General features: G+C 39.3%; 1 protein-coding gene across 1 annotated transcript in view; it reads left to right on the forward strand.

The window, feature by feature from the left end:
- Wdr72 (WD repeat domain 72) overlaps positions 1 to 24,556 on the forward strand; it is a 179,361-nt gene that overhangs the window by 147,613 nt on the left and 7,192 nt on the right. The window contains exon 19 of the mRNA XM_031343895.1: positions 24,418 to 24,522. Coding sequence (XP_031199755.1) covers positions 24,418 to 24,522 — 105 coding nt within the window. The remainder of the gene's footprint in view (positions 1 to 24,417; positions 24,523 to 24,556) is intronic.

Genomic DNA, 24,556 nt, shown 5'->3' on the forward strand with positions numbered 1-24,556 from the left:
CCAAGGAAGGGGCGTACAGGACTTTCTCTATTTAACTCTCTGTTCTATGTATAGTTATTACTTAAAAGTTAAAGAAACAACAAGCAATACCCAGAAACCTCAAAGTTGAATGGGAGGTGATGGGGGATGTAGATTTTGGCTATGGGACGAGCTGGGGGAAGAAGGGGTTAATATATTCAAATACATTATCTGATGTTCTCAAGGAATTGATAAAGTCATTTTTAAAAACAGTGCTTTTCTCAGAAAAGAAGCTCTCAGGAGAAAGGAAAATGGACTTGATAAAATTTTCCCTTTAAGCCAGAGGTTCTCAACCTGAGGGTGTTGACTCCTCTTAGCATCAAACAACCTTTTCACAGGGGTCACCTAGGACCATCAAAAAACACCAATATTTATATTATGGTCCATAATAGCTGCAAAATATAGTTATGAAGTAGCAACAAAATAATTTATGGTTGGGGTTACGACAGCATGAGGAACTATGTTACAGGGTTGAGAACCACTGCTCTAAGCCATATCTCCCACAATAATAAGAATGAGCATGTGATGCCCTACATGAATGAAGACACAGTGCACAGACCTCATCAAGCTCTGCCATGAGCTGTGAGTTCATTCCACAGACTCTCCAGGTTCAAGTTTCCCAGTCACCACACCATTTTCTGCCCTGCAACTCTGCTGGCCTTCTTTTGTCCCCAGGTCTCATCAGGCTGAGAACACACACACACTTAGGCAGCTGGCTGCCATCTAACCTGCTTTTCCTCCTGTCACAAATTCTTTCACCAGATTTCTACCCACGGAATTATTTCCTTCAGAGTTGCTTCACTGACTTCCAAGCTTCGTGAGTGCATATTCATGACATACCAGGGCCAAATTTCTGATCACTGATGCTCACGTACAATTAGCAAGTCTATGTTTTGTATATATTGTGTGCTCTCTGCTCAGAGGCTAACCTGTATAATTATGGAAGACCTGTTTGTGTTATTTTCCACTGCAGGGCTTGTCATATAGTCAGCACTTAATGGAGCTAATTCCTTTAATCCCCTGGTCTCAAAGCTAGGAATGCAGTTCAGTTGCTTTCCCATCATACACATGGTCCTAAGTTTTAATTCCCAGCATTCCTTCAATGGAGCATGATGGTCTCTCCTCTCCTTTGTCCATAACACTGTCTACTGTGAAGTCCCATGTGTACTCAAGAAGACAAATACACACACACATACACGCATGCATGCATGTACGTACACACACACACACACACACACACACACCTCCCCAGGGAAGAGCACAAAGTCTTATTACAGTGTTGTCTCCTGGACCAGGGCAGTAGATGAAAGAGTTCAGAAGAGAAGGTTCATGTACATTTGGTAGTCAGTGTTTTATCATCAGAAAGAAGGAACGAATCTTATAAGCCTACAGGTATATCCAACCTTTAGACTTATCAGCCTGACATGGTCATTCCCAAAGTTCACTTGGGAACTAAACAGTTGATTTAAAATATTATTGCAAAGAGTCTCATAGTGTTTTAGGTAGGTGTAAAGTTTTGGCTGGGACCCATTTATAGTTATTCTGGGGCAATAAGATTTGAATATCATGGTAGACTCTAGCTCAGCTGGTAGGTTGGTATGCTAGCCAAAAATTGTCAAGACTCTGGGCCTGTGAGCTGAATCCAGGCTGTGGCTGTTTGATAAATAAAGTTTTATTAGAACACAGTTACACTCTTTTTTCCTTGCATTGCATGCTAATTGCTTCTGTGTCCTAACTGCAGTGCTAAATAATTAGGACCTGCCCATGTCCTTCCTGACCCATTGTCTGAAATATTGACCATGTTGACCTTTAAGAAATGGTTTCCCAGCCCCTGGACAAGATCCATGAGACAGAAAAGCAATTGTAGGCCCTGGATTATGTTTCAACAAATCTGTTTCTCCAACATTGTCACTGTGGCTTACCCTGAAGCCCTATACAAAGAGATGGCTGGAATGAATGAAGCTTATCTTATTTGGTCTAACCTGAACTTCTGATTTGTGGCACTTCCCACTACAGGAAGGATGGCATTGTTCACCCTGGAAAGTATCTGAATGGATGAAGTAGAGCAGGTTAGCCCAAGTGGACAAGGTAGTTCTCAGAACACCAGGGCTGGGACCAGGTATTTTAATTTGAGCGTGTGTTATAGAAGTTGGCACAATTCAAGAATAAGACAAACCTTTAAGTAAGAAATCTCCCCATTGTAAATCACAGCCTAGGTGTGTGACTGCTCCTTCATATTGGTTTAACTAAACATTCATATGCTTCTAAAAATGACCTCTCTTGCCTTTGAAAGAAATTTCAAATCCACTTTTTTTTAAAGTTGGCTCTTGTGCAGTCTCTGGATTTATGTATGTGAGCAGGTGGTGCTGCTGTAATTACTTTGAGTTTAGATTTTCTTAACTAATAAATGGAAACAAGTATGTTTTTGTCAAGATTGCTTTAAGGATAAAGGACACAGAACTGAGAACTGACAAGCAAGCCTTACAGTGTTCTATACACTTCAGTTTTCCCTAGAAACTAAATAGCCTCACATCCTCTATCCACCTCCCACATCACAGTTTCCAAGAGCATCTGGTACTCACTCACCTAACATCCGTCCTCATAGTTATTGATCAAGGTGTCTTTGTCTTGTGTGTTAGACTGTCACATCTGTGAGGACAGCAGTCACGCCTTTTATCAGTGCTTCCTGTCTGCGGTGCCTTAGGTGGTATTTAATGTTTGAGAGTTCCACCATGTGAGAAAAGGAATACATCAAAAGAATTAACTCTGTCTAAGGAAGAGGGAAGAAACATTACCATATGCACGTGCTTCTAATGGTTCTTACTGAAGTGCTCGTGTTTCTGACAGTTGGGGCAGGGTTGCTTTCTTCTCTTCTCCTTTGTGTTCCCCCAAATTATTTCTAAAGCTTCTTGCCCATCATCCCCGACATTCTGGGTCGGTATGAAGATGAAGCAAACATCTTGATCCCTTTCTCTCTTGACTCTGGATTTTAAAGTTGTCTTCTCTTGTAGCTGGTTATGATTTATAACTTACTCTAAACAATGGCTCTTCCATTTTTCAGAGGTCAGAACAACTTTTTTAAAAAAGATTTTAGTCCAGTTTAAACTCCTCAACAATATATACTGCTTTCCTGTCAAATTCTATCCTGTCCCTCACACCCAAATCATTTGTGATGTGGTAAGAAAGTCCTCGCTGCCTGCTCCATAGAGCATCCTTGGTTCTTGCTTTCTAACCTCACCCCAGTTTCCATTGCCTGTATGAATCAGTAAATGGAGCTTAGCAGAGGTTAATTCTTCACCTTCCCTCTTTGGTGATTACGTTCCCCCTTTCAACATGGCTGACATTGACCTGAATTCTGTGCAATGGTCTAGATGAGCAAGAGGAGATCCATCCACTGTGTGCTGGGCTCATCTTACCAAAATGCATCCTGCCGACATGTTCACCCTGTACCAACTAGTCTCAGAAGAGAAAACAGCTCTGGCTCTTCCTCTAATGTTAGAAGGTATCCCTCTGAAGTGTTTCTTTGCACAGGTGTGTTTTGAAAGACCTTGAGAATGTTTAGTGCTACAATAGTCTATTGTAAGTAAAGGGAGAGTAAAGGTACCCTGTGGTCATCTGAATACAGCTCCAAAAGACCATCAGGAGTGACCAGGCATGGAACTCCCTGCCATCCACTTTACACTTCCATTGCTCACTAGAGGAGGTGGGCTCCCATTCAGTATGACCTTATACAACAGAGATGGCGGCTCATAAGAAATCTTGTTAGATTTGAATTTTATCGGACTGTGATTTTGAAGGTGTTATTTATAGAGATTCTGTTCCTATGGACATTATTGGGGAATGTTTTTTGTAGTAATACTGTGAATTTTTGTGTGTGTATATGAAAGCAACATATGCTATCTATTGAGTTAAAGTATCAGACTTATTTATATTTGTAGATTTCTTAGAGATCTATAAATATTGTATCCATTTCTGTCTTAGATTGAAACAAAATAAAGTTTTATTTTACTAGTATTTGCCCTCTTTGCTTTCCTTGGGTGGGGGGTGGTTATCTATGAGCTTTATCAAAGTGGCCATAAAATTATATGCACACGTATTAGTCAAAGGCTGCCTTCAATGTGAATAGCACCCTTAGCGTGAGCAAACCTTCCTCCCTGTGTGTTGACTTGATGTTCTTGGGTTCACATGCTAAGCCTGTGCAGCATCAGGGGGACAGCTGCTTCCTTTTCATTTATTTAAAGCCTGCCTATCCTTTTATGTTTAATCTTCCTTAACAATTTGTGGTTGGTGATTCTGTTTTATCCATCATGGTGTTAGAATTTACTTGTCAGCTGGTCTTTCCATCTCTTCCTCCGATAGATGAATTAAGCTCTTTGGCATTTACTGATAATAGTCTTGGTTTGAATATATGCCAATATGTAAAGATTATTTTATCATTATTTAATTGTTTTTCCATTTAATTATTGATTGGATTTATCTTCCCCAAATTTTTATTTTTCCGTCTTTCTTTTTAAATTCTTTTTCCTGTCTTGTTTCTCTCACTGCCTAGGGAAGGTTATTTTCTCTTGTGATGATGTTACCTTTCTGCAGACACCTTTATATAGTAGACTGTTGGCGATGTATTATAGAAGATGAATAGCACTTACTTCTCAAATATGTAAATGCTTCTGATCTACTTTTTTCCCCACTTTTACAGTATGTAGAAGCCCATGGGAGCTGAGAAAGGTTGAGCTTTTGTGTGAGTGCAGGGGTATCAGTGAAGGAGGTATCTAAACCAAATACATTGTTAGCTATGGCTGACGTTTGATATAAAGGTTGTCTCTATTTTATCCTGCTTTACTTGTTTCTTTTCAGCAAGGATTAGGTGAAATAGTGACATGAATATATTATCCATTTAGATGGATATTAACATATCCTGCTTCCAAGATTTCACCTGCTGTTTAAGAAAGAGATTGTGGTTATTTGATTGACTGCTTTCCTGTGCTTTCTTTCTGGAAACGAGGATGAAGGGGAGTAAGGCAGCCATGGCTCCTGTCTTCCGTTGTGCATATCATGAAGTGATCAGCCTCCTGTTGTGGGTTTGCATTTGATGGAGCCCAGCTGGGTTAAACTTTCCACATTAGCATTTCTCTAAACCTAGTGTTAATAGAGGAGCCACTCAAAAGACCAGGGACCAGGGCTGGAGGGATAAGTCAGTGGCTAAGAGGACTGGCTGTTCTTGCAGAGGACCTGCATCTGTTTCCCAGCACCCACATGACAACTCACGTGTATATGTAACTTCAGGTCTAAGAGATCCAACACCCTTTTCTGGCCTCTGTGACCACCGAATGCATGTGTTACATATACAGACAGATAAACACTCGCACCCATAAAATGAAAACAAATTAATGTTTTTATTTAAAAAAAAAAATCACAGCTCAAGGACCATACATAAATACTAGCACAAGACTTATTCTAAGCTTCAGTATAAAAGATATACTTGTTCATCTAAGAGGACACGATCAAGACAGCTATATTCTGAAACTATTGTGCATTTAAACTATCAAGCCCAAGTTGAGTAATGTAAACTACAAATCCCAAGTCGAGTTTCCATGAAGGTTATTTTAGAATTTCTTATCTGACATCAGCATGTCCCTGTATCTATTTAATTCACTTTACTTTTAATTTATTCATAAAAAGAGCTGTCAAGAGCAGTTTTCCAATGAGATTCCATATTGTCCGGCCAATGTTGTCAGAAACTCTTTCTCCTTCCTGCAATATCTCATACTTTTTATAAGAAAAAGGGAAATTACACGTGGCATCAGGCAGAGTTTTATTTGGTTACTACATGCCTGTGCACGCTGTTAAAGAAAGAGGAGCCTCTAAGTATCTCTTACAGTTCTGAAGTCTAAAATGAAGATTCAGATGATAGAACCACTTAAAATGGACCCATTGTGCTATCACATATTTTATGTTATCACTGTAGTGCAAGCAAAATGAGGTAAAAATGTCTTGATATGAATTCTGGACATCACATTGGTAATAGCACACCTTTCTAGACAAACACAGCTATAAAATGGTAATAATGCTTGGCTTACTCTGGCCTCTTACATCTGAGCTATTGTTCTAAGCCTTTTTCTTACTTTATCTGTGTTAATCACTAAGCTCAATTCTCTTCCCATGGGCATTGTCCTTATCGTTGTGTTGTAAAAGAGGAAACTTAGAAGGGCTCACTAACTTTACAAGGTTGCCAGTTTACATAAGCCAGGATGCTGCTAGGTTTAGGTATCTTAAAAACATAATGGCCAGCGCCCATGGCAATTAAGAAATACTTGTTCTTCATTGGAGAAAGCTGTTCTTTTCAGCAACTGAAAACTAAATAATTACCTTACTGTTTGCTGCAGAAAACATACTAAATCAAACCAGGTCATTAAAAAAAAGGAAAGAAAGAAAGAAAGAAAAAAGAAAAAAAGGAAAGCAGTCCACTTAACTCTTGGAGCACCGAATCATACTGTATCATTCAATTAAATCATCACCCTTAGAAGCTGAATCCCTGTATTACCAAGTGCAATCCTCACCAAACAGCCAGACACAATCGTGGGCTTTAAGGATTACAAGTCGCATGATAAAGGATAATGAGCTAGAATTAAGCACAGCAGCACAGAAAGCCAGGACTGGCATGCTCAGAGTAAGTCAGCTATCTGTTAGATTTAATGTGAGATCAAGGAGCTGTGTAGCATGCAATTATGCCACTTTTCATTAAGGAACAGTACAGTGGTGGTTCTCAGGGAAGGTCTACCTTGTGTTTACATCTGTTTAATTGGTTTGGAGACAGCTTGAACATCTTTGCCTTTGAGCATCTTAGAGGACACTCATAGTTTCTCAAAGCTTCAACCCACCACTAGTCACTACAAAGCACAAGCAAAATCTAATCCTCCTTTCTGATGGGGCTCAGCTGTTGCGTCTGTAGATTTGCTGTTGTTTAAGATGATTGTCTAATGTGGCTAGCTTCAGTGTTGTTAAATGATCTAAATTCAGTGGCTGGAGAGATAGCTCAATGGTTAAGAGGCTTTGTAGTACAATCACAAGGACTGGAGTTCAGATGCCAGAACCCAGGTAAACCTGCTACCCTATGCATGCCTGTAACTCCAGCTCTGAGGGGCTCTGTGGGGTCAGCGGGATCACTGAGGCTTGTTAGCTTCTAGCTTAACCTAGATAAACATGAGCCTGAGACTCAAGGAGAGATCCTGCCTCAAAGGAATATGCAGAGTGATGAAGGAACATACTTGATGCTCCCTTGGAGCTTCCATGTGCACACATGAGCATGTGTACACAAATACAAACACACACATACACATATACATACACACTTTCAAATAATAAATAATTATGAATCAAAATATTTCAGTTCACACTGCCTTTGGATACTGGCCAATATTCCACTATACTTCTCAAAAATAGAAAAAGATTTGACTCGTCTTTTTAGTTATTTGTCCATCTGGTTATTCTTTTGGATAGCACTCCCCAAGCGCTATGGTAGGCATGGGAGGACAAATGTAAAGTCCTCCTCTCTTCAGATGTAAGTTACCAGCTTGTCAGTCACAGTGTGGCCTTTCAGCTATCTCTTTGGACCTGTTGATAGCAAATGAAATTATTTTGGAGTTTTCCATTTCTTTCTTTCTTATTGATTATAACTTTTACTATAATACTTTCTTAGGTGATTTTGTCTGTGCATATAGGATATTCTAGCAACACTGGTCCCTGCCCTTCTGGTCTCCATCCTTAGCATCACTGTTTTTTTTTTTTTTTTTTTTTTTTTTTTTTTTTTTTTTTTTTTTGGTTTTTCGAGACAGGGTTTCTCTCTGTAACCCCGGCTGTCCTGGTACTCACTATGTAGACCAGGCTGGCCTCGAACTCGGAAATCCGCCTGCCTCCGCCTCCCAAGTGCTAGGATTAAAGGCGTGCGCCACCACCGCCCGGCAGCATCACTGTTAATACCACTTTCCTGACTTCCCAACAGGTGTCTCTCCCACACTCATGTCCCCCTTTTGATTATGACATGGGCCATTTGTATGACCATGGGTTTCAAACACCTACTGGAACCTGGTGGGCTTACTCCCCTGAAGCTGATGACTGATGCTCCCTCAGAAAAAACTAGTAGCTTGGCAGAGAAGGGTCGAGCTCTGTGAGTTCTTTCCAAGTTCATGACTGACAGATGACAGACAGGTCCTGCCTTATGCATTGCCAATGCAGGCAGCCTCAGCTACTCTGAGTTCATGATTGCAATGGCCACTACAATGTACCTAGAACTTAGCATTTTGTGAAACTTCTCCCTATCTTCTGGAATATGTAGAATGCTCAAATGAAAATTTGTCAAAATTAACAACTTCATAGTATTTAAAGAGTTAATGCGGGCCTGAGTAAGTGGCTCTCTTGCAAAGTGCTTGCCAGGTAATTTGAAGTAGACCCCAGTACCTAGCATGTAAAACCAATGCTATGGCATGTGCTTATAATCCCAGCCCTGGGGAAGTGGACACAGAGGGTCCTGAAACTTGATGGGCAGCCAGCTTAGCTGAAGTGCCAACCTCTGACATCCACACACATGGTATGTGTAACTTCACACATGTTCCCACAAACTATACACACACACACACACACACATACACACACACATGAGTAAAGCCAAAACACAGTCTGACCTCTGCTTCTCCTCTCTGCTCCCTGCCCAAATGTATGTGTGTCTCAGATTTGCTCCAGTCAGAAAGCAGACACAGCTAATACACAGCTGCTCCTTTGAGTCAAGCAAGCTTTCTGATCCCATCTGTACGTCGGGACATGTTCTGGAGATGGCTGCTCTCCTATCTGTGAACTGTCTTCTAGCTCAGGTTCATCAAGGACTGCCACTTTAAAACACACACACAGGCAGGCATCCTAGGATATGCCATTAGAAGCTGCTGCCAGGGGATCTTCTAAGAGATAAATGGAATCTCTGTGAAGTAAATTAGTGTGAACCAGTCAATCTGAGTGTCAGCTGTGAGCCACTTCCATGGATAACTGCCAGGCTGAGTGGAGGCCAGGGTCTGGTGGCATGTGTGGGTCAGCATTTCAGATATGGTTTCACAGGATAAGGAGATTTGGGGGCGTGTTTAGTCTTGGGAGAAAGCCACTTTGATCTATGCTTTAGATTGGCCAATGAAATAGACTTCTACAGTATTTTTTGTTTCATCCCTCATCTAACTGGGCTGTATGACTCCAAGCTAGACAACTTCCTCGCTGTGGGAAATAGCTGTCTTCTTCCAGAGAGCTGTGTTTCTAGGTTCTCACTATGTTGGGCTTGGGCTGAGCCTCCTAGCTAAAATCTTTAGGATCTTCCCAACTCAAAAAACAAAACAAAACAAAACAAAACAAAAAAAACAAAAAAAAAACCATAATAATAACAAACCCCATAGTTTGGCAAACATATTAATCTCCTCTTTCTGAGGAAAAAATGTGTGATCTTTAAATCATGAAGGTTCTATTCAAAGACAGGCATCTCTTGCAGATGCACAGTAGGGGAAATCAAATTTTGATTATTGGAGATTAGAAAACCCCTCCCCACCTTAACCTATATAACAGTGGGGTGAGGAAGTTTTTAAAAATAACCGTGACTGGAGAGATGGCACAGTGGTTAAGAGCATTCATCCCTGGTGCAGAGGACCTGGATTCTATTCCAAGCATTCACATGGTAACCCACAACCACCTATAATTACAATTCTAGAAGATCTGATGCCCTCTTCTTGCCTCTGAGGAAAAGGTCATACAGATGATTCGCATACATGCACACTAAATCATGTACACATATACATAATAAATCCTAAAAATAACTATACTCTGAAAAAAATTAGAGACTAATCCCCATTAAAGTCCCTAGAGACATCCTAATTACTGTTTGATATAACTAAATTGTGAGCATCAATGGCACTTTTATGCAAAACCCATGTTTCCATAATTGCATATTCCTTTGAAGATTGTAGCCTCCTCTTACATTAAGATCACAAGGATTCATTTTATCTTGTTGAATTATGCCAAGCTATCTTCATTCATTTTTCCTTTTATTACATTAATAAAATTTTTATCATCTTACTTCTATAAAATGAAATATCAGTGAGATGATTGAATTTAACATAAAAATGTTAAAAATGGATGAACAAAAACTTAGGTCTTATGTTTGTGAGAAATTTCTAAGAGCATTTCTTAGTTGTAGAGAAGGTTTTAGTTGTGAAGAAAGAAAAAACAAATCTGTCTTGGAACAGGAACTTGGACAAAATAATAACAACTTACATTTTAAGTACATTTATTTTCTATCTGTGGTTACCTTGTTTAGACTCTTTAACACAAACATTGCTTTGGGAAATATTACATATAGGTACTGCCACTACAGTGTCTATGGAGAGAGTTATCTAAATATATATTTGATGCAGTCAGTGCACAGGAATGCATCTATGGGCGTTAGTCAGCATGAATCATAACAATGATCAAACACAACACTTTAACATTCAAGTGACCCTTTCTTTGAAATAATGAAACAAAAATGGGATATCCCATGGGACCAAAATTTGTTTTATGACTGTACATTATGTTCAGAAGAGTGAAAATCCCAGGGGTCTGTTTAACTTTTTGATTTATGGGGGTCAGGAAATGAGAATGACTATGAGTGTTCTCTTGGATTGTACAGAGTAGATGTGATTTTTTTTTTTTTTTTGCAATGATATGATAGTGCCAATGTTTTCTTGAGAGGCATGAATAAATGTATACTCATTCCAGATAGGGCACTGATCAAAGTGGTGATTCCACCAATGTCCAAATTAACAAATCAAGGAGTTTACAGGACTTATAGAGCACATGGATGGGGAGCTATTTAGAGGTGTGGGGGTGACCCCAAAGAGCCATATCCTGAAAAGATCTCATGCCAGCATGGATAACGACTTCTTCATTGTCACATAGATGGAGTGAATGCCTCAGTTAACCTTCACTGTTCTCTCTACTCTGGCACCTCCTAAAAACACATACATAAAGACAGCATTATAAAGAGCTGGGAGAGAGGAGTAAGAGGGAGTGGTTGGAATGTCAAGTGAGGATCCAGTGACCATCTCCACCTTCTTTCTTGTGGAATGTCAAGAGGACTGAGCTTGAAGGTCTTCCAAACTAGTCATAGCCTCTCTGATGATGTCAATGGCTGCTATGCTTAGGGGACAGTGTTCCACAATTACAACTCTTATTTTCATGCTTTGAAGGATATTGGAGAAAATATTTTTTAAATAAATGGTCTTTTGGCTTAGAAGTTTTTCTTAGCATGGTACACCCAGGCTCTTATATAAAGATCCAATTCTGAGAAAGTAGATTTTCTCAGCCACTGCTGCCTACTGTCCCTGGAGAACTAAGCTCATTACATTTGGTACCAACATTCATTCTCTCTCTCTCTCTCTCTCTCTCTCTCTCTCTCTCTCTCTCTCTCTGTCTGTCTGTCTCTCTCTCTTTCTCTCTTTGTCTCTCTCTCTTTCTTCCTCTCTGTCTCTCTCTCTTCCTCTCTGTCTCTCTCTCTTTCTTTCTCTGTCTCTGTCTTTCTCTCTTTGCCTCTCTCTTTCTCTCTCTCTGCCTCTGTCTCTCTGTCTCTCTCTGTCTTTCTCTCTTTTTCTCTCTCTGTCTCTCTGTCTCTCCCGCTCTCTCATTCTCTCTCTGAGTCTGTCTCTCTGTGTCTCTGTCTCTATCTCTCTCTCTGTCTATCCCTGTCTTTCTCTCTTTGTCTTTCTCTCTGTCTGTCTGTCTCTGTCTATCGCTCTCTCTCTGTGTCTCTGTCTCTGTCTGTCTCTCACTCTCATTCTCTCTCTGTCTCTCTCTCATTCTCTCTCTGCCTCTCTCTGTCTTTCTTTCTCTCTCTCCCTGTTTCTCTCTGTGTCTCTCTCTGTCTTTCTCTCTTTGTCTCTCTCTCTTTCTCTCTCTGTCTTTCTCTCTGTCTCTCTGTCTTTCTCTCTTTGTCTCTCTCTGTCTCTCTCTGTCTCTCTCTGTCTGTCTGTCTGTCTCTCTCTCTCTCTCTCTCTCTCTCTCTTTCTCTCTTTCTCTCTGTCTATCTCTCTCTGAATTTCCAACTGACTGAGACAAGCTCCTCATGTCAGAAACTGACATTTGTGTCATGCCTCTGATTTCTTTAGCCCAGCCTTCTGATTCCAGTACTGGAGATTCCATTATAGAGGAAAGCAGCCTCATAAGACAAGATGTGTCTAAGATACCTGGGTGTCCTTAGCGTGCTCAAATGTGACCAAAGAATGGTTGTAGATGTGTACTTTAAATCAGATAAAGTGCTAATAAATACAGAGCAGAGGAGAGTTGTAGTCATTGATAGGTTAATGAAGATTCCGTAAGAGAGGCAGAATTTGAGCTAAATCTTTAATGAGGACTGATTTTAGTAAACAAAGAATTGGAGTGACACCTGTCCCCAAGGATCTTCACAAAGGCAGAGGTGCAGAAAATGGATGTCATATTCAAGGGACAATGTGTGATGTTGAAGTATGTGGTATTAAAATCTGAAAGGAAATGTTTGAGAACAGAGTGGACTATCTCAGAAACCAGCCATTGTTACCTGAGACTGAACTTGGATGGTTCATAAAATTCACAACCCTGAAATCACCCATTGTGGACTGAACAGGGAACAGTGTAGCAGATCATGTTCTACATGGGAGCTGTAAGATCAGACCTTTAGTTTGAGATGCAGTGGTTCTTAGTTGAAAGAACAACTGAAGAGAGACATCCAGTTGAGTAGTCACAGTAACTATCCCAGAAGAGAAAGCAGGGGGTTAGTGGTCATGGGGGTAAGATACACTAGAGGCAAGAAATTCTTATTAGAACTATTTTAGAGCATCATAAATACATTTTCTTTCAGATTTTCTTTCAGACTTTAGTCTTGGTATCTTCAGATATTTTCATAGTGATGAATTCTTTTCCTTCTCCATTCCTTCCAGATCATTCATTGTCATCTAACATTCCTTTTTATCCTAATACCCAACAAGAACCCATTCTAGTGCTTCAAGAGCAAAGGCCTCCTTCTGGGCTCACTTGTCTCTTCTCACAGTCTCCTCTCTTGTGTCTCCCATGTTGGGCCTAGTGTGTTGCTCATCCTTTCCTGCGAACCCTGACCTGACTTCAGTCATTTGCCTGCATTTTTTCTCCCAATGAAACAAAGTTTCAAAGTCCTACCATATGACAGCTTACTATCCTGTTTCTTTTACAAGTACTTAAATTTGTGTTTCCCTTGTATTCTTTCTACAATGTAAGTGTGTCACAGTGTGTGTACAGCTTGTCTTCTCACTGACTCAATCTCACAGTAGTTTCTCTAATTCATTGATTCAGTCTAATATTGCACAACTTGAGAACCCTTTACATGCATGTGTTCTTCCAAACACAATTTTAAAACATAGCAAGGGATGTTTTACCATAAGCTAGGGAATTATTTTATCTAGAAGCATCTGTATAGCTCTTGGCCTTTGCTCACTATTTCTTTGTTCTCAAACTATGATAACATCTCTTTTGTGTTGAGCCTGACGCTCATACATCTTCCTAGATTATAGGGAGCAGTTTCTCTTCATTCATTTACATGCTTATTCTTAAATACTTTTCCTTGGTTTATGTTTATCTTCTTTTTATTATAGATTATCTTATATTAAATTGAGACTCTCAGAGATGTATGATGATACACATCTATACATTTAACATTTGGGATGACAGAGCAGGAGAATTATGAGTTCAAGTGCAGTACATGAGACATAAAGAGATGCTATCTTAAAAGTAATAATAAGTGTGTAAAGGGCACTTGCCACCATTTATAAAGGCCAGTTCTATGTTTTGGGAGTAATAAAATTTTAAGATTATCACTCAAATAGCCTGAGTATGATGCACCAACTGTTTTAGGATATGAGAAGCCATTTTACTATTTACCTTTTAATAAGTACAAGTACATGAGCATTTTAAAACACATGGCTTCATTTCATATGTATAACCATAAAATTGGATGTCAGCCACCACCTCTATTTCTCCCATCTACTGTGAATGCATGTGTGGGCATCAGGACATGGGAGAGTGATGCTCATTCCAAATTGGATTGTAATATATCCAAGCATGTCTCCCATTTTAGTAAGATTTCCCACTTTAATACCAAACAAAACTACCACTTTCAAAGCAGTTAAGACTAATGACTCAAAATATTCTAACTTAGACCACTCTTTCTTTTCTTCTTTCCTCCCTCCCTCCCTTCCTTCCTCCCTCTCTCCCTCCCTCCCTCCTTCCTTCCCTCCCTCCTTCCTTCCTTCCTTCCTTCCTTCCTTCCTTCCTTCCTTCCTTCTTTCCTTCTGTTAAAAAAATGAAAAAAAGGTAAAGGCTAGGTGGCACGATTTGATTATTTTCCATTTCCTATCTAGGGGCGGTGTCATCTGAAATGATTAGCAGTCTGGGACAGTATCTCCTGAGATACAGACTAATGTAAGCAGGGGACTGACTACCCTGTAAGCATTCTTCCCATACTGATGGTCCTGCATTAGCTTCAGCCTGGGGAAAGTTGGAGGACTTATGGATTTGGGAACTCATGTAATTTCTGCAGTTGTCCATTCTCCCAGTGATCAATAGGAGGCTCTTTCTGTTATTTTTTTCTTATGGAGAACTACAGGTTTTGTTATGGTTTAAATTACACTCTGTAGTCTTTATCAGGTTCATATATAAATCATGTTTATCTCTGACCTCAAATGCTAGCTTGTTTTTTGTTTGTTTGTTTGTTTGTTTTGTTTTGTTTTTATTGAAAGGTCTGCTTTGTTTTTCTGACCTTCTCCTCAAAACATTTTCAAAAACAAGCTGTGAAGATCCACTGTAAGTTCTTCCCTGGGTCTCTCTTTCTTCAAGGTGCCAACATATGAGGATCTATTTTCTCTTTTGGAATCAATTCTTGCTTTCCAATTATTTTCTTATGGTTTGAGCAGCAAGCATAGATAATGAACTTCTATATTTACCAGAGGATTTGGTTCTTATGAGAACAATGACACTGGGCAAACTTAAATTACATGAAGAGTACAAAAGCTAATCTCTGTATGCACTTGAAAGCTGTCCACCACCCATGTACCTCTATCGTCTGAAATGGTCTTTTAAGATGAGATGTTGCTGAGTCCTTTTTTTTTTTTTTCCTTAAGTGATTATTTCTATAGTGTAGAATGCTGGGACCAAGCCAGGTAATTCGAGCAGATTACTTTTTATATGTGTGCATACATGTATATGCATGAGTCATGTGTGTGTGTGTGTGTGTGTGTGTGTGTGTGTGTATGTGTGTGTGTATGCATATACATATACCATACATGTTCATGTGACATCTACAGTACAACCTTAGGTTATCATCCTCAGGGACACTCCCAGTGAGCCCCAGAGAACCCTTCATCTCTGTTTCTCTAGGGCTTAGATTACATGCACCATACCACTTGTTCTTTTATGTCAGTTAGAATCAAACTTGGCTTCTTATCCTCACAAGACAAGGAGTTTGATGACTGCATTAGCTCCCGGTCCCAGAATAAATCCTGTTCCCTCCATGCCTGCAGAATGGAAGCCACAAAGAACCCAGTATCCTTGCTTATGGTGGAAAACCCTTAGAGGCCTTGAAGATTTTTAGGGCCGGTCTCTTGGCAGTTTGCTTCTTAACATCCTGTTCAGTGATGCTCTGAATGAGTAGTTGGTTGATTTTGAAAATTCTTGAACTTCAGAGTTATAATATAGCAGAAGGGCTTCCTGGTCCAACTCCCTTATTCTGTGTAGAAAAGAACTTGATTCAGGACAATAAACTCCCAAGCCCAAGGTCACAGTAAAGAGTAGAGATGACATTGGACACTAGACTACAGATGTGGGAGAGACATACTTTCTCCCTGCCCCATTGCTATATACTGCATCCTTGAGAACCCATTATTCTTTCCAATTGTGAAATCCTTTTTAATCTTTTATCTTACAATGAGTACATATAATTTGGATCATAAATAGTGAAGATTAATATTTCCTGTTTTAAAATATGCAAATAAGGCATCTGATGAAACCTGCTACTGTTGTTAATAGTAAATTATTAAAGATATTTGGGTAAATTTGACCTGTAGCATTAAGTAGAACCTTGAGATTTTCTCCTTAAATTACAATTAAATTTGATAATTTTTTCAGCCTTAGAAATTATTAGTACTTTACCTGGGTTATATTAACTGTACCCTTTATTTTATTTATTCATTTATTCATTCATTCATTTTCTTCATGCATGTAGTTCATATCACATATACACAAGTGTCCACAGAGGCCAGGAAAGGGTGTGAGATGCCCCAGAAGCTGGAGTTACAGATGGTTATGAGCTACCCAGAAATGTATGTGCTGGTAACTGACTGTCTTTTGGAAGAGTAGCAAGTACTCTTAACTATGAAGCCATCTCTCCAACAACTAAGATCAGTATTGATATGTACCTTGTGCCTTGTGGTAAGTCAGAAGTGAACCATTTGCTGGTTGCCAGTAAGTAGCTCATCGCTCACATATTCTGGGCAATAAAGAATCTTGTGTTTCTGTGAGGAATAAAATCATGTTTAAAGAAATTTGGTAAATAATTGCTATTTCTCCCTCAACGCTAGCCTGACCTCCAATCCTCTAAGTGATCTAGCCACATGTCTCAGCAAGAATTCCCCCTCAGCCTATTTAGCCAACAATTTGTGTATACATATATATATATATATATATATATATAAAATATATGATATGAAATAATATATAAACACAGTATTTATATATTGAATTCAATAAATATTATACACACCTGGGTATGGATACTGACATAATAGTCATTAGACAAAGAATTTTGAAAAAGTCATCTTCTTACCATTTAAAAATATATCAGTCTTGGGGTAGAGGTGGAGACATACTCATGGAGACAGGGTGGTAGGGAGGAGGTATGCAATGTGGAACAGTCAGAGGGTAGACTGGGGAGGAGAGAGGAAATAAAATCAAGAGTATAAATAAATAAATAAATAAATAAATAAATAAACAAAATATATATGTCTTGAGGAAATTCACACTAGAAAGTCATACCCAAATGATAGTGCATCTCAGGTAGAAAGCTCAGGAGGACAGAGGAACATAGATGTCCAGCGGTGCTCTTGCTGAAGATCACTTAGTGGTGATGAAGCATCATGCACCTAATTCTATTGTCAGTATTTTGTTTTGCACATCAAAAGCAAAGTAAGCCCAGAGTCTAACACAGGATATATGACCAAGAAACACTGCTGGTTGGTTATCTCAGTAGATACTCTCAAAAGTATGGGAGATATGGACACACTCTGTAGTAAATGATACTGAGCTGATACAACATCTGTCCGGAGACTGTCCCCTTTGCAAAGTGAATTTGGAGACTGTCCAGATGACATCTTCTGTGCTTACAGAGTTGCTGGTGGTGCTTAAATTTTACTTATTAGCTTTTCTTCCTTCTAACTTAAATATACTTACATACATTGGTGAAGAGCATGTGCTGCTCTTGCAGAGTACCTGCATGTGGTTCCTAACACCCATGCCAGTCATTTTACAATTACTTGTAACTCCAGATCTGATGTCCTCTTCTGGCCTCAGAGGGTACCTATACTCAAAGAGTATACACACACACACACACACACACACACACACACACACATATACACACACACACACACACACACATATATAATGCATATATATTGCTTTCCTCCTGAGCTGCCAGGATTGCATCAACACTTACTTCTATCTGAATTTGATGTCATTTTTTTTTCCTTCTGTGCCTTCTGTAAGTCATCATTTAGTGTATTTTGTCGTGTTTCCATCGGGTGTGAAGAGGCAGGAATTCCCAAGCCAGAGGTGATGCACCTTACCTCCAGACTGAGATAAAAGATTTAGACCATGCTTTCTGTTCCTGGTCATTAGAACCTGTGTATCTGTATTGTCCATATGGTCTTGCTTAGTAAGTCTTTTTCTGGTGAGTGTTTATTCCATTCATTTGGCAAGGATATCTTTTTTATGAATCATTTGCCTTTAAGAATTCACCCTGTTTCCAAAGAGCCTGCACCTATGAATGGATCTCTTTGTTGTTGTTGCTGTTTAAGATTTTATTTTTTATTGAGGAGTGGGGTGTGCATGGAAGTGCAGTGCCTAAGGGGTCAGAGGAGACAAATATCCAGCAGCTGGAGTTACAGACAGTTGTGAACTTCCTGACTTGGATTCTGGGAACCAAACATAGGCCATACAAGAGCAGTGCATGCTCTCAACTCATGAACCACCTCTCGAGCCCTGGGATATCTTTCTAAATAATACCTAGTTCATTATATTGGAATAATTTTGATGCATATTTTATTCACTCCATAAATAACATTGATTTTTTTTTTTTACTGAAACATGTAACAAGAAAAGATAATTAGAAATAGTTAACTTTACAGTCTTAAATTTAAAGTTAGATAAGTCACAGGATTTTGGATTTTAAAAATACTTTATATGTATTCTTTTTATAAGCATTAATTTGTAAGAAGGAGGACAAAAGCTTCATCAGCAAACCCAAGGAGAAGTAGATTGACATGAGGATGTTGCAATCATCATCTTGGGACACTTTATGAGCCATGTGTGATTGCTCCATTAGGCATAGGGAAGGACTATCCCTTCTGGAAACACCCTTTATTATGTTTTTCACCAATGGCAGAATGCTATAGATTGTCAACAAGCACTCTGCTTGGTCAGTGGTCACTTATCTGAAAAGATCATGCACTGTTTGTGGAGTAAATGGAAGTTTTTATTGGTACTGTCTATTCTCTCATTCAGGGTACCAGTGTGCCTCTTGGAACTGTTTTCTAGCTGGGCATGGAATGAGTGAGAGAGGCTCTTTCCCTGGCTTGTGTGTTTGAACCCTTGGTCCCCAGCTTGTCAGAAGCTATGGAATCTTTGTTACATGCATCCAGTGTGTCAGAGGCGAGTCCCTGAAGAGGGGCCTTAGAGGGCTTTTCCTCTCTCCAGTTTTGGTTTAGCTTTCTTGCCTTCCTATCTGCCACCATGATGTGAAGAGTACCAGTCACATATTTTGGCTACCCATGCATTCCTGTGTCTCTCCTTTCTTGGGACTGAGATGCTCTGAGATCATGAGCTAAAGTAAAAGTCTCCTCTTTTATGTGTTTGGTCACAGTGATTTAAAAAGGCAACTAGTATTCTAGGCTTAGCTATCTTTGACATTAAATGCTATCATTCTACAAATGGCAAAAGAGGGAGGGTAGGAAGTTTCTAGAAAATAATAAAAGCCAGAATAGAGACCAGAGGCCTGTGGAGGTTGCCCCATGGATTTGTGTGGCCATATTACCACATAATTTAAACAATAAGTTCTCCCATAGAGTCTTCCTAAAATATTTGGAATGTAGTTTTAAACTACTGGCTTGGGGGGGTGGGCTGGAGAAATGGCTGAATGTAAAAGTACTTACTGTGTAAGTATGAGGACTCAAGTTCAATCTGCAGCACCCACATAAAAAATGGGCTTGGGTCAAATAATATGGTGGATATATTCACATATTGTGTGCATGTATGTGAATATGAACCTATACACACATACACACACACATGCATGTACATGCAAATACACAACACACACACACACACAGAGGGAGGGAGGGACAGAGAGAGAAAGAGAGAGAGAGAGAGAGAGAGAGAGAGATACTGACTTTCTATTGTCTTTGCCTGAACTTTCATTTCTTAGGATCTAGATATAAACTCATTATAGATACCGTAGTCCCACACATTCATGTAGAGCACACTGACTCTTCTCTGTATCTACTGGCTGGAGATATTGAAAAGATATTCAGAGCATCAGCCTTTTGGTTGTCAATATTTCAAGGCATGTGGTGAGTAAATGGAAGAGCTGCCCCTCTGTCAGCGAATAGAACAAACTTCCGTCTATTAGTGGAGATCTGTCGAGGAGAAGAGTGTGTCTTTTGGGGCCCCAAACCTCCAGATGTAGACTGCTTCACAATCCATTCCTGAGGAAATAAACAGCTGATATTAAGCCGAAGATGAGGCTAGCCATTTGCACAGTATTGATGGCAGAAACACCTCTCTGCCAAGCTCTGAAAAGCACCTTCAAAAACTACTGAAAACACCCAAGAACTTTAGTGATGAGCTACAAATGGACTGCAGTATTGATAAGGAAAGGTCGATATGTATAGTGAAAGGATGGCTACTGTGATAAATGGGCCCTCCATCAGTAAAGATCAAATTATTGACTATCTAGGTCAAGAAAAAAAAAACCTGTCTATAGCTACTTCTATAGGTGAGAAGAATTAGCCAACAACAGCAATTCACAGACAGCTCCAAGAGACAAATATGGAGAATTCATTTCAAACATCCCCAGAGGACAGCCGCATCAAACATGTCTGTTATATAGCATATTTAGTAAGTCTTTGGCCATATCTGTGTCTAGGCCATTATCTTTGGTGTGAATGACTTCCTTTGATTATCCCATTCAAGGACAGCTAGGTCAAGCTTGACCTCCTTAGTCCTTTACACTAGAAAACTTCTCTACCTTTCTAAAAGGCATATCACCCTTAGACCACAGGCTCTAGAGCTCCCAACTAATTTTGCTAGTTGTACATCAACTAGATCACAAGTTGCATGAGGGTTCATTGAAAGTATGTTCACTTCTTTGCCCCTTGTGGTCCATAGTTATTATGGGCAAAGAACTATGCCCATAATAAGCACCAAATCAATGTGTTTTGATTGCACCAGTTTTGAAAGGGTTCATTAGAGGAACCCCAGCCACTCATCATGTCAGAGTTTAATGAGGAAAACACCACAGGAAGCACCCAAAAGGACAATCACAAGGATTAGCCTATCATACAAACAAACAAACGAAAGGTAGACTGGCAGTAATTAACCTCTCAGAAGCCCGCTGTTCCCAATTGACACAGCATTGTCCCTTCTTCCACAGTAAGTTTAATTGGATACTCTGTGAACCACCCAGGAAAGGATGGTGAATCATGTACCACTTTGTATTTAAAGACTAATCTACCATAAGGAAGATACCTGAATGACCTTCTTCAACCTTGACCCTCTCAAGAACCAAACTTCTTAGAAATCAGAAGTCAAGGCAAAGGGTAGCTACATAATACCTGCTGAACTCAGTTCCTGAAAGATCTGATCTGACTTTCTAGATTTTTAGAATCATTTGGTAGATCTTCTCATGCTAGATCTAATCTATTGCCATTTATAACAGTTGTGGGTGCTTCTTCTAATGCCATGCCCTCTTTTCCCTTGGAGGTCTCTAATTAATAGTAGTATGTTTTATTAATTAAATGTGTTCTTTGACAGTTTCACATAGTAGTACACCTCATACCCCTACCATCTAATCTCTTTCTTCCCTGCTAATCTCTTTCTTACACCTATACCGTGTGTGTGTGTGTGTGTGTGTGTGTGTGTGTGTGTGTGTGTGACTCCCTGAGTATAGCCAGGGCCTTCTTCTATAAGACCATGGATTAGAACAATCCAGTGGAGTTCACTGGTAGATACACATCTGAAAACAATGGCTTCCCCTCTCCCAGACTCTGTCTATAGCCAGTAGTTTAGGACTAATGGGTAGGAACCCACTAGAATAGCATTTCTAATAATGGATACTTGGTAAAGATATGTTAGAGGAATGACTAAGTAGACAGATGAGGAAAGGTGTTCAATCATAAAAAAAGGTATGTTAGATGACACAGACAACATGCTTTCTCAAATAGAGATACAACCACATGGGTGTTTAGCAAAAGATATATCTGTGTGACCCACCCCTTATTGTCAACACCACCATGACTACTTCAGAAAGTTAACAAGATATCTAAAGGTAAAAACCATGTAAAAAGACTATAAATGTTGACTAGTATAATAGTTTCCTGTAGCTTTGCTCCATTTACCTATCCCACTTAAACACCTCTCAAAAAATCCATGAGTTCAAAAATAGTCAACCCGTGTGATTTAAAGTGAGGAAAATTAAATTTAAGGAAGCCACATCTGTGACAATCAGGACACAGAGACATTTTATTGCAGATCACAGACTTGGCCACATGGTATGAAATGGTAGTCTTCTCATGGATCTAACTGATCACACATCCTTGAAAGCACACATCCTCTTGATTTATGAGGACAGCTAGTCTGGCTCCTCTGCTTCAGTCCCTGGTCCACTCATTCATTTCAGAAATCCTTGGAGAATAATCCCTGTGGCCCAGGCACTGCTGCAGATATGATAGAAAATGAAGGAGACAGACTTGGCTCATACTTTGGGGTGGGGCTTGGGGGGCAGATTCAGAAATCCAACTGTACTAAATGAAAATATAGGTGTATTTACTTAAAATAAGAGTTTCAGCTTCCCTTGTGTTTGCTTCTAAAGGAAAGGTTTTCAGGAAGTGGCAACTCCAAAAGACTGCCCACCGTTCACAGTACAGCTACTCTCTGGGCTCCCAGAAGGCTGCTGACCCTGTCTGCAGGGAATGTGTGACTAGAATTGCTACCAGCCTCTTTTAAAGAGTCACTGCTGGGCCTCAGGTCTGAGCCCACAGAGGAATGGAAGCCCGGAGTGCTGATGTTGCTGATTCCTGCGGGGCTTCAGCAGGACACCTTGATGTCACTTATCCAGTGTGTGAAGCAATTCGGGCTCCAGGCTTTGTGTGGCTCTTTCATGTCCTGAAGGAGGTTTAGCAACAGTGATCCTGAGCCTAAGAACACTTTCTATATGAGCTATGTAGGTATTTTGGTTTGTTGCATTGATTACTTATAAATATGGTATATTATCAAGAGCTGTAGCTATAGTAATGTGTACTGTAGAAATAGGAAAAGCATACGATTCTACTGCTTTCAAAAGTGTATCTCTGAATATACCTATGTAAGTATATATACAGAAGTATATTTACACAGTCAGTTATATATGTATATATATGAGTGTGTGTATTTGAATTTATATACACAAATAGTATGATATGTATATATATATGCAAATGCACATGTTTATATAAGTGAATATATATTGTTAATAGTGTGTCTGCATGTATGTAAATGAATGTTTGCATACATATGAGTTATATATATTTGATAATGTTTGTGTATATGTATAAAAATTACTATAAAGAAATGTTCAATAGTATATATATATACATGCAATTATAGATGTGAATGTATATATATGCAATAAGTAGTATGTATATGTGCATATATACATATGAAGTATATACATGTATATATATGTATATATGTATTCTCAGTAGTTTGTGTGTATAAATGTATACATGTATAGAGAAACGATAGTATATATGTATATATATATATATATGTTTACATGCCTATATTAGTACATATACTCAATGATGTATACATATGTGTATATGTAAGCATATATGAGAATATATATTAACAGAGGTGTATACATGTTTACACTTTGCAGGAATGCATATCTTCAACAATGTGTGTGCATTTGACCTCAGATCAGTGGGTGTGACCTGCTGTGTTTGATTGGTACTCAGTTTGTTCTGTATACTGAGTACCTTCATGCTGAGTAGACCTGCCTTTCCCGGCAGATATTGACTAGAGCAGAAGTAACATGAGAATGTGCTGCTCGATTATGTTGTTTACAGCAAGTGTTTCAACTTGTGGAAAATCACAGATATTTGGATCTGCATGTTGAAGAACTGGTATTGATAATGAACTTACAGAAAATGTTGGAGCCAGGTGCCAGCTTCCCTTTCTAGTTCCTGTTCTTCCTTAAGACATGACCTTGTGAAAAGTTTTTGGGTAACCTATTGTTACAAACACTAGGTCTTATCCTCATGTGAAATGCATTCATGCTATTCTTGAAGATTTCCTTTGTTTAAGACTTTTTTGAGTGCATGAGTTTGGTGCCGTGGGTTTTGGTGAAATGAAGAAAGAGCCAAGTGCAAACAAAGAATCCGTTTCTGTGTTTGGACCTACAGAAGGAGCCTCACCATGGGGCAGAGCCGGCCTTTCTAATTGAGTTGGCTGATGGGCTCTGCTCTGTGCCCATGTGCTCTTAATTGACTATATTGTTTTAGATTTATGCATTAAAAATACGATTTCTACTTCGAAAGCATCACTTTGTCACTTTGTAGCTATGTAGCTTTTAAGCCAAAGCCAGAAGCTTATTTTTCTTCTGAGATAAAGTCACATCTATGGATTTTTCAACTAATTACGTGTCTGCCAATAAATACTTAGAGGATACACTTTATTTCAATTTATTATTTGTGTTTCCATAGTGTGCCCCACACTATCTGTAGGTCTGGAATGGTCTAATGATGTTCACTGCTACTTTTTCATGGCTGTCTTTCTCTTTCTCTCTCCTTTCTCTCTTTTTAACAGCTTCAGTCAGTCCGGTCAAGCATGGCAACGACTTGAACTCGGCAAACTTCCAAGATACCGAGGACATTCTTGACAGATGTGTCTTGGAAGAGTCGGAGAGTGCAGGTGGAAGCCATTTAAACATAGTCAAGTATAAAAT

This window comes from Mastomys coucha, unplaced genomic scaffold (genome assembly GCF_008632895.1).
Source record: "Mastomys coucha isolate ucsf_1 unplaced genomic scaffold, UCSF_Mcou_1 pScaffold23, whole genome shotgun sequence".
Lineage (NCBI taxonomy): Eukaryota > Metazoa > Chordata > Mammalia > Rodentia > Muridae > Mastomys > Mastomys coucha.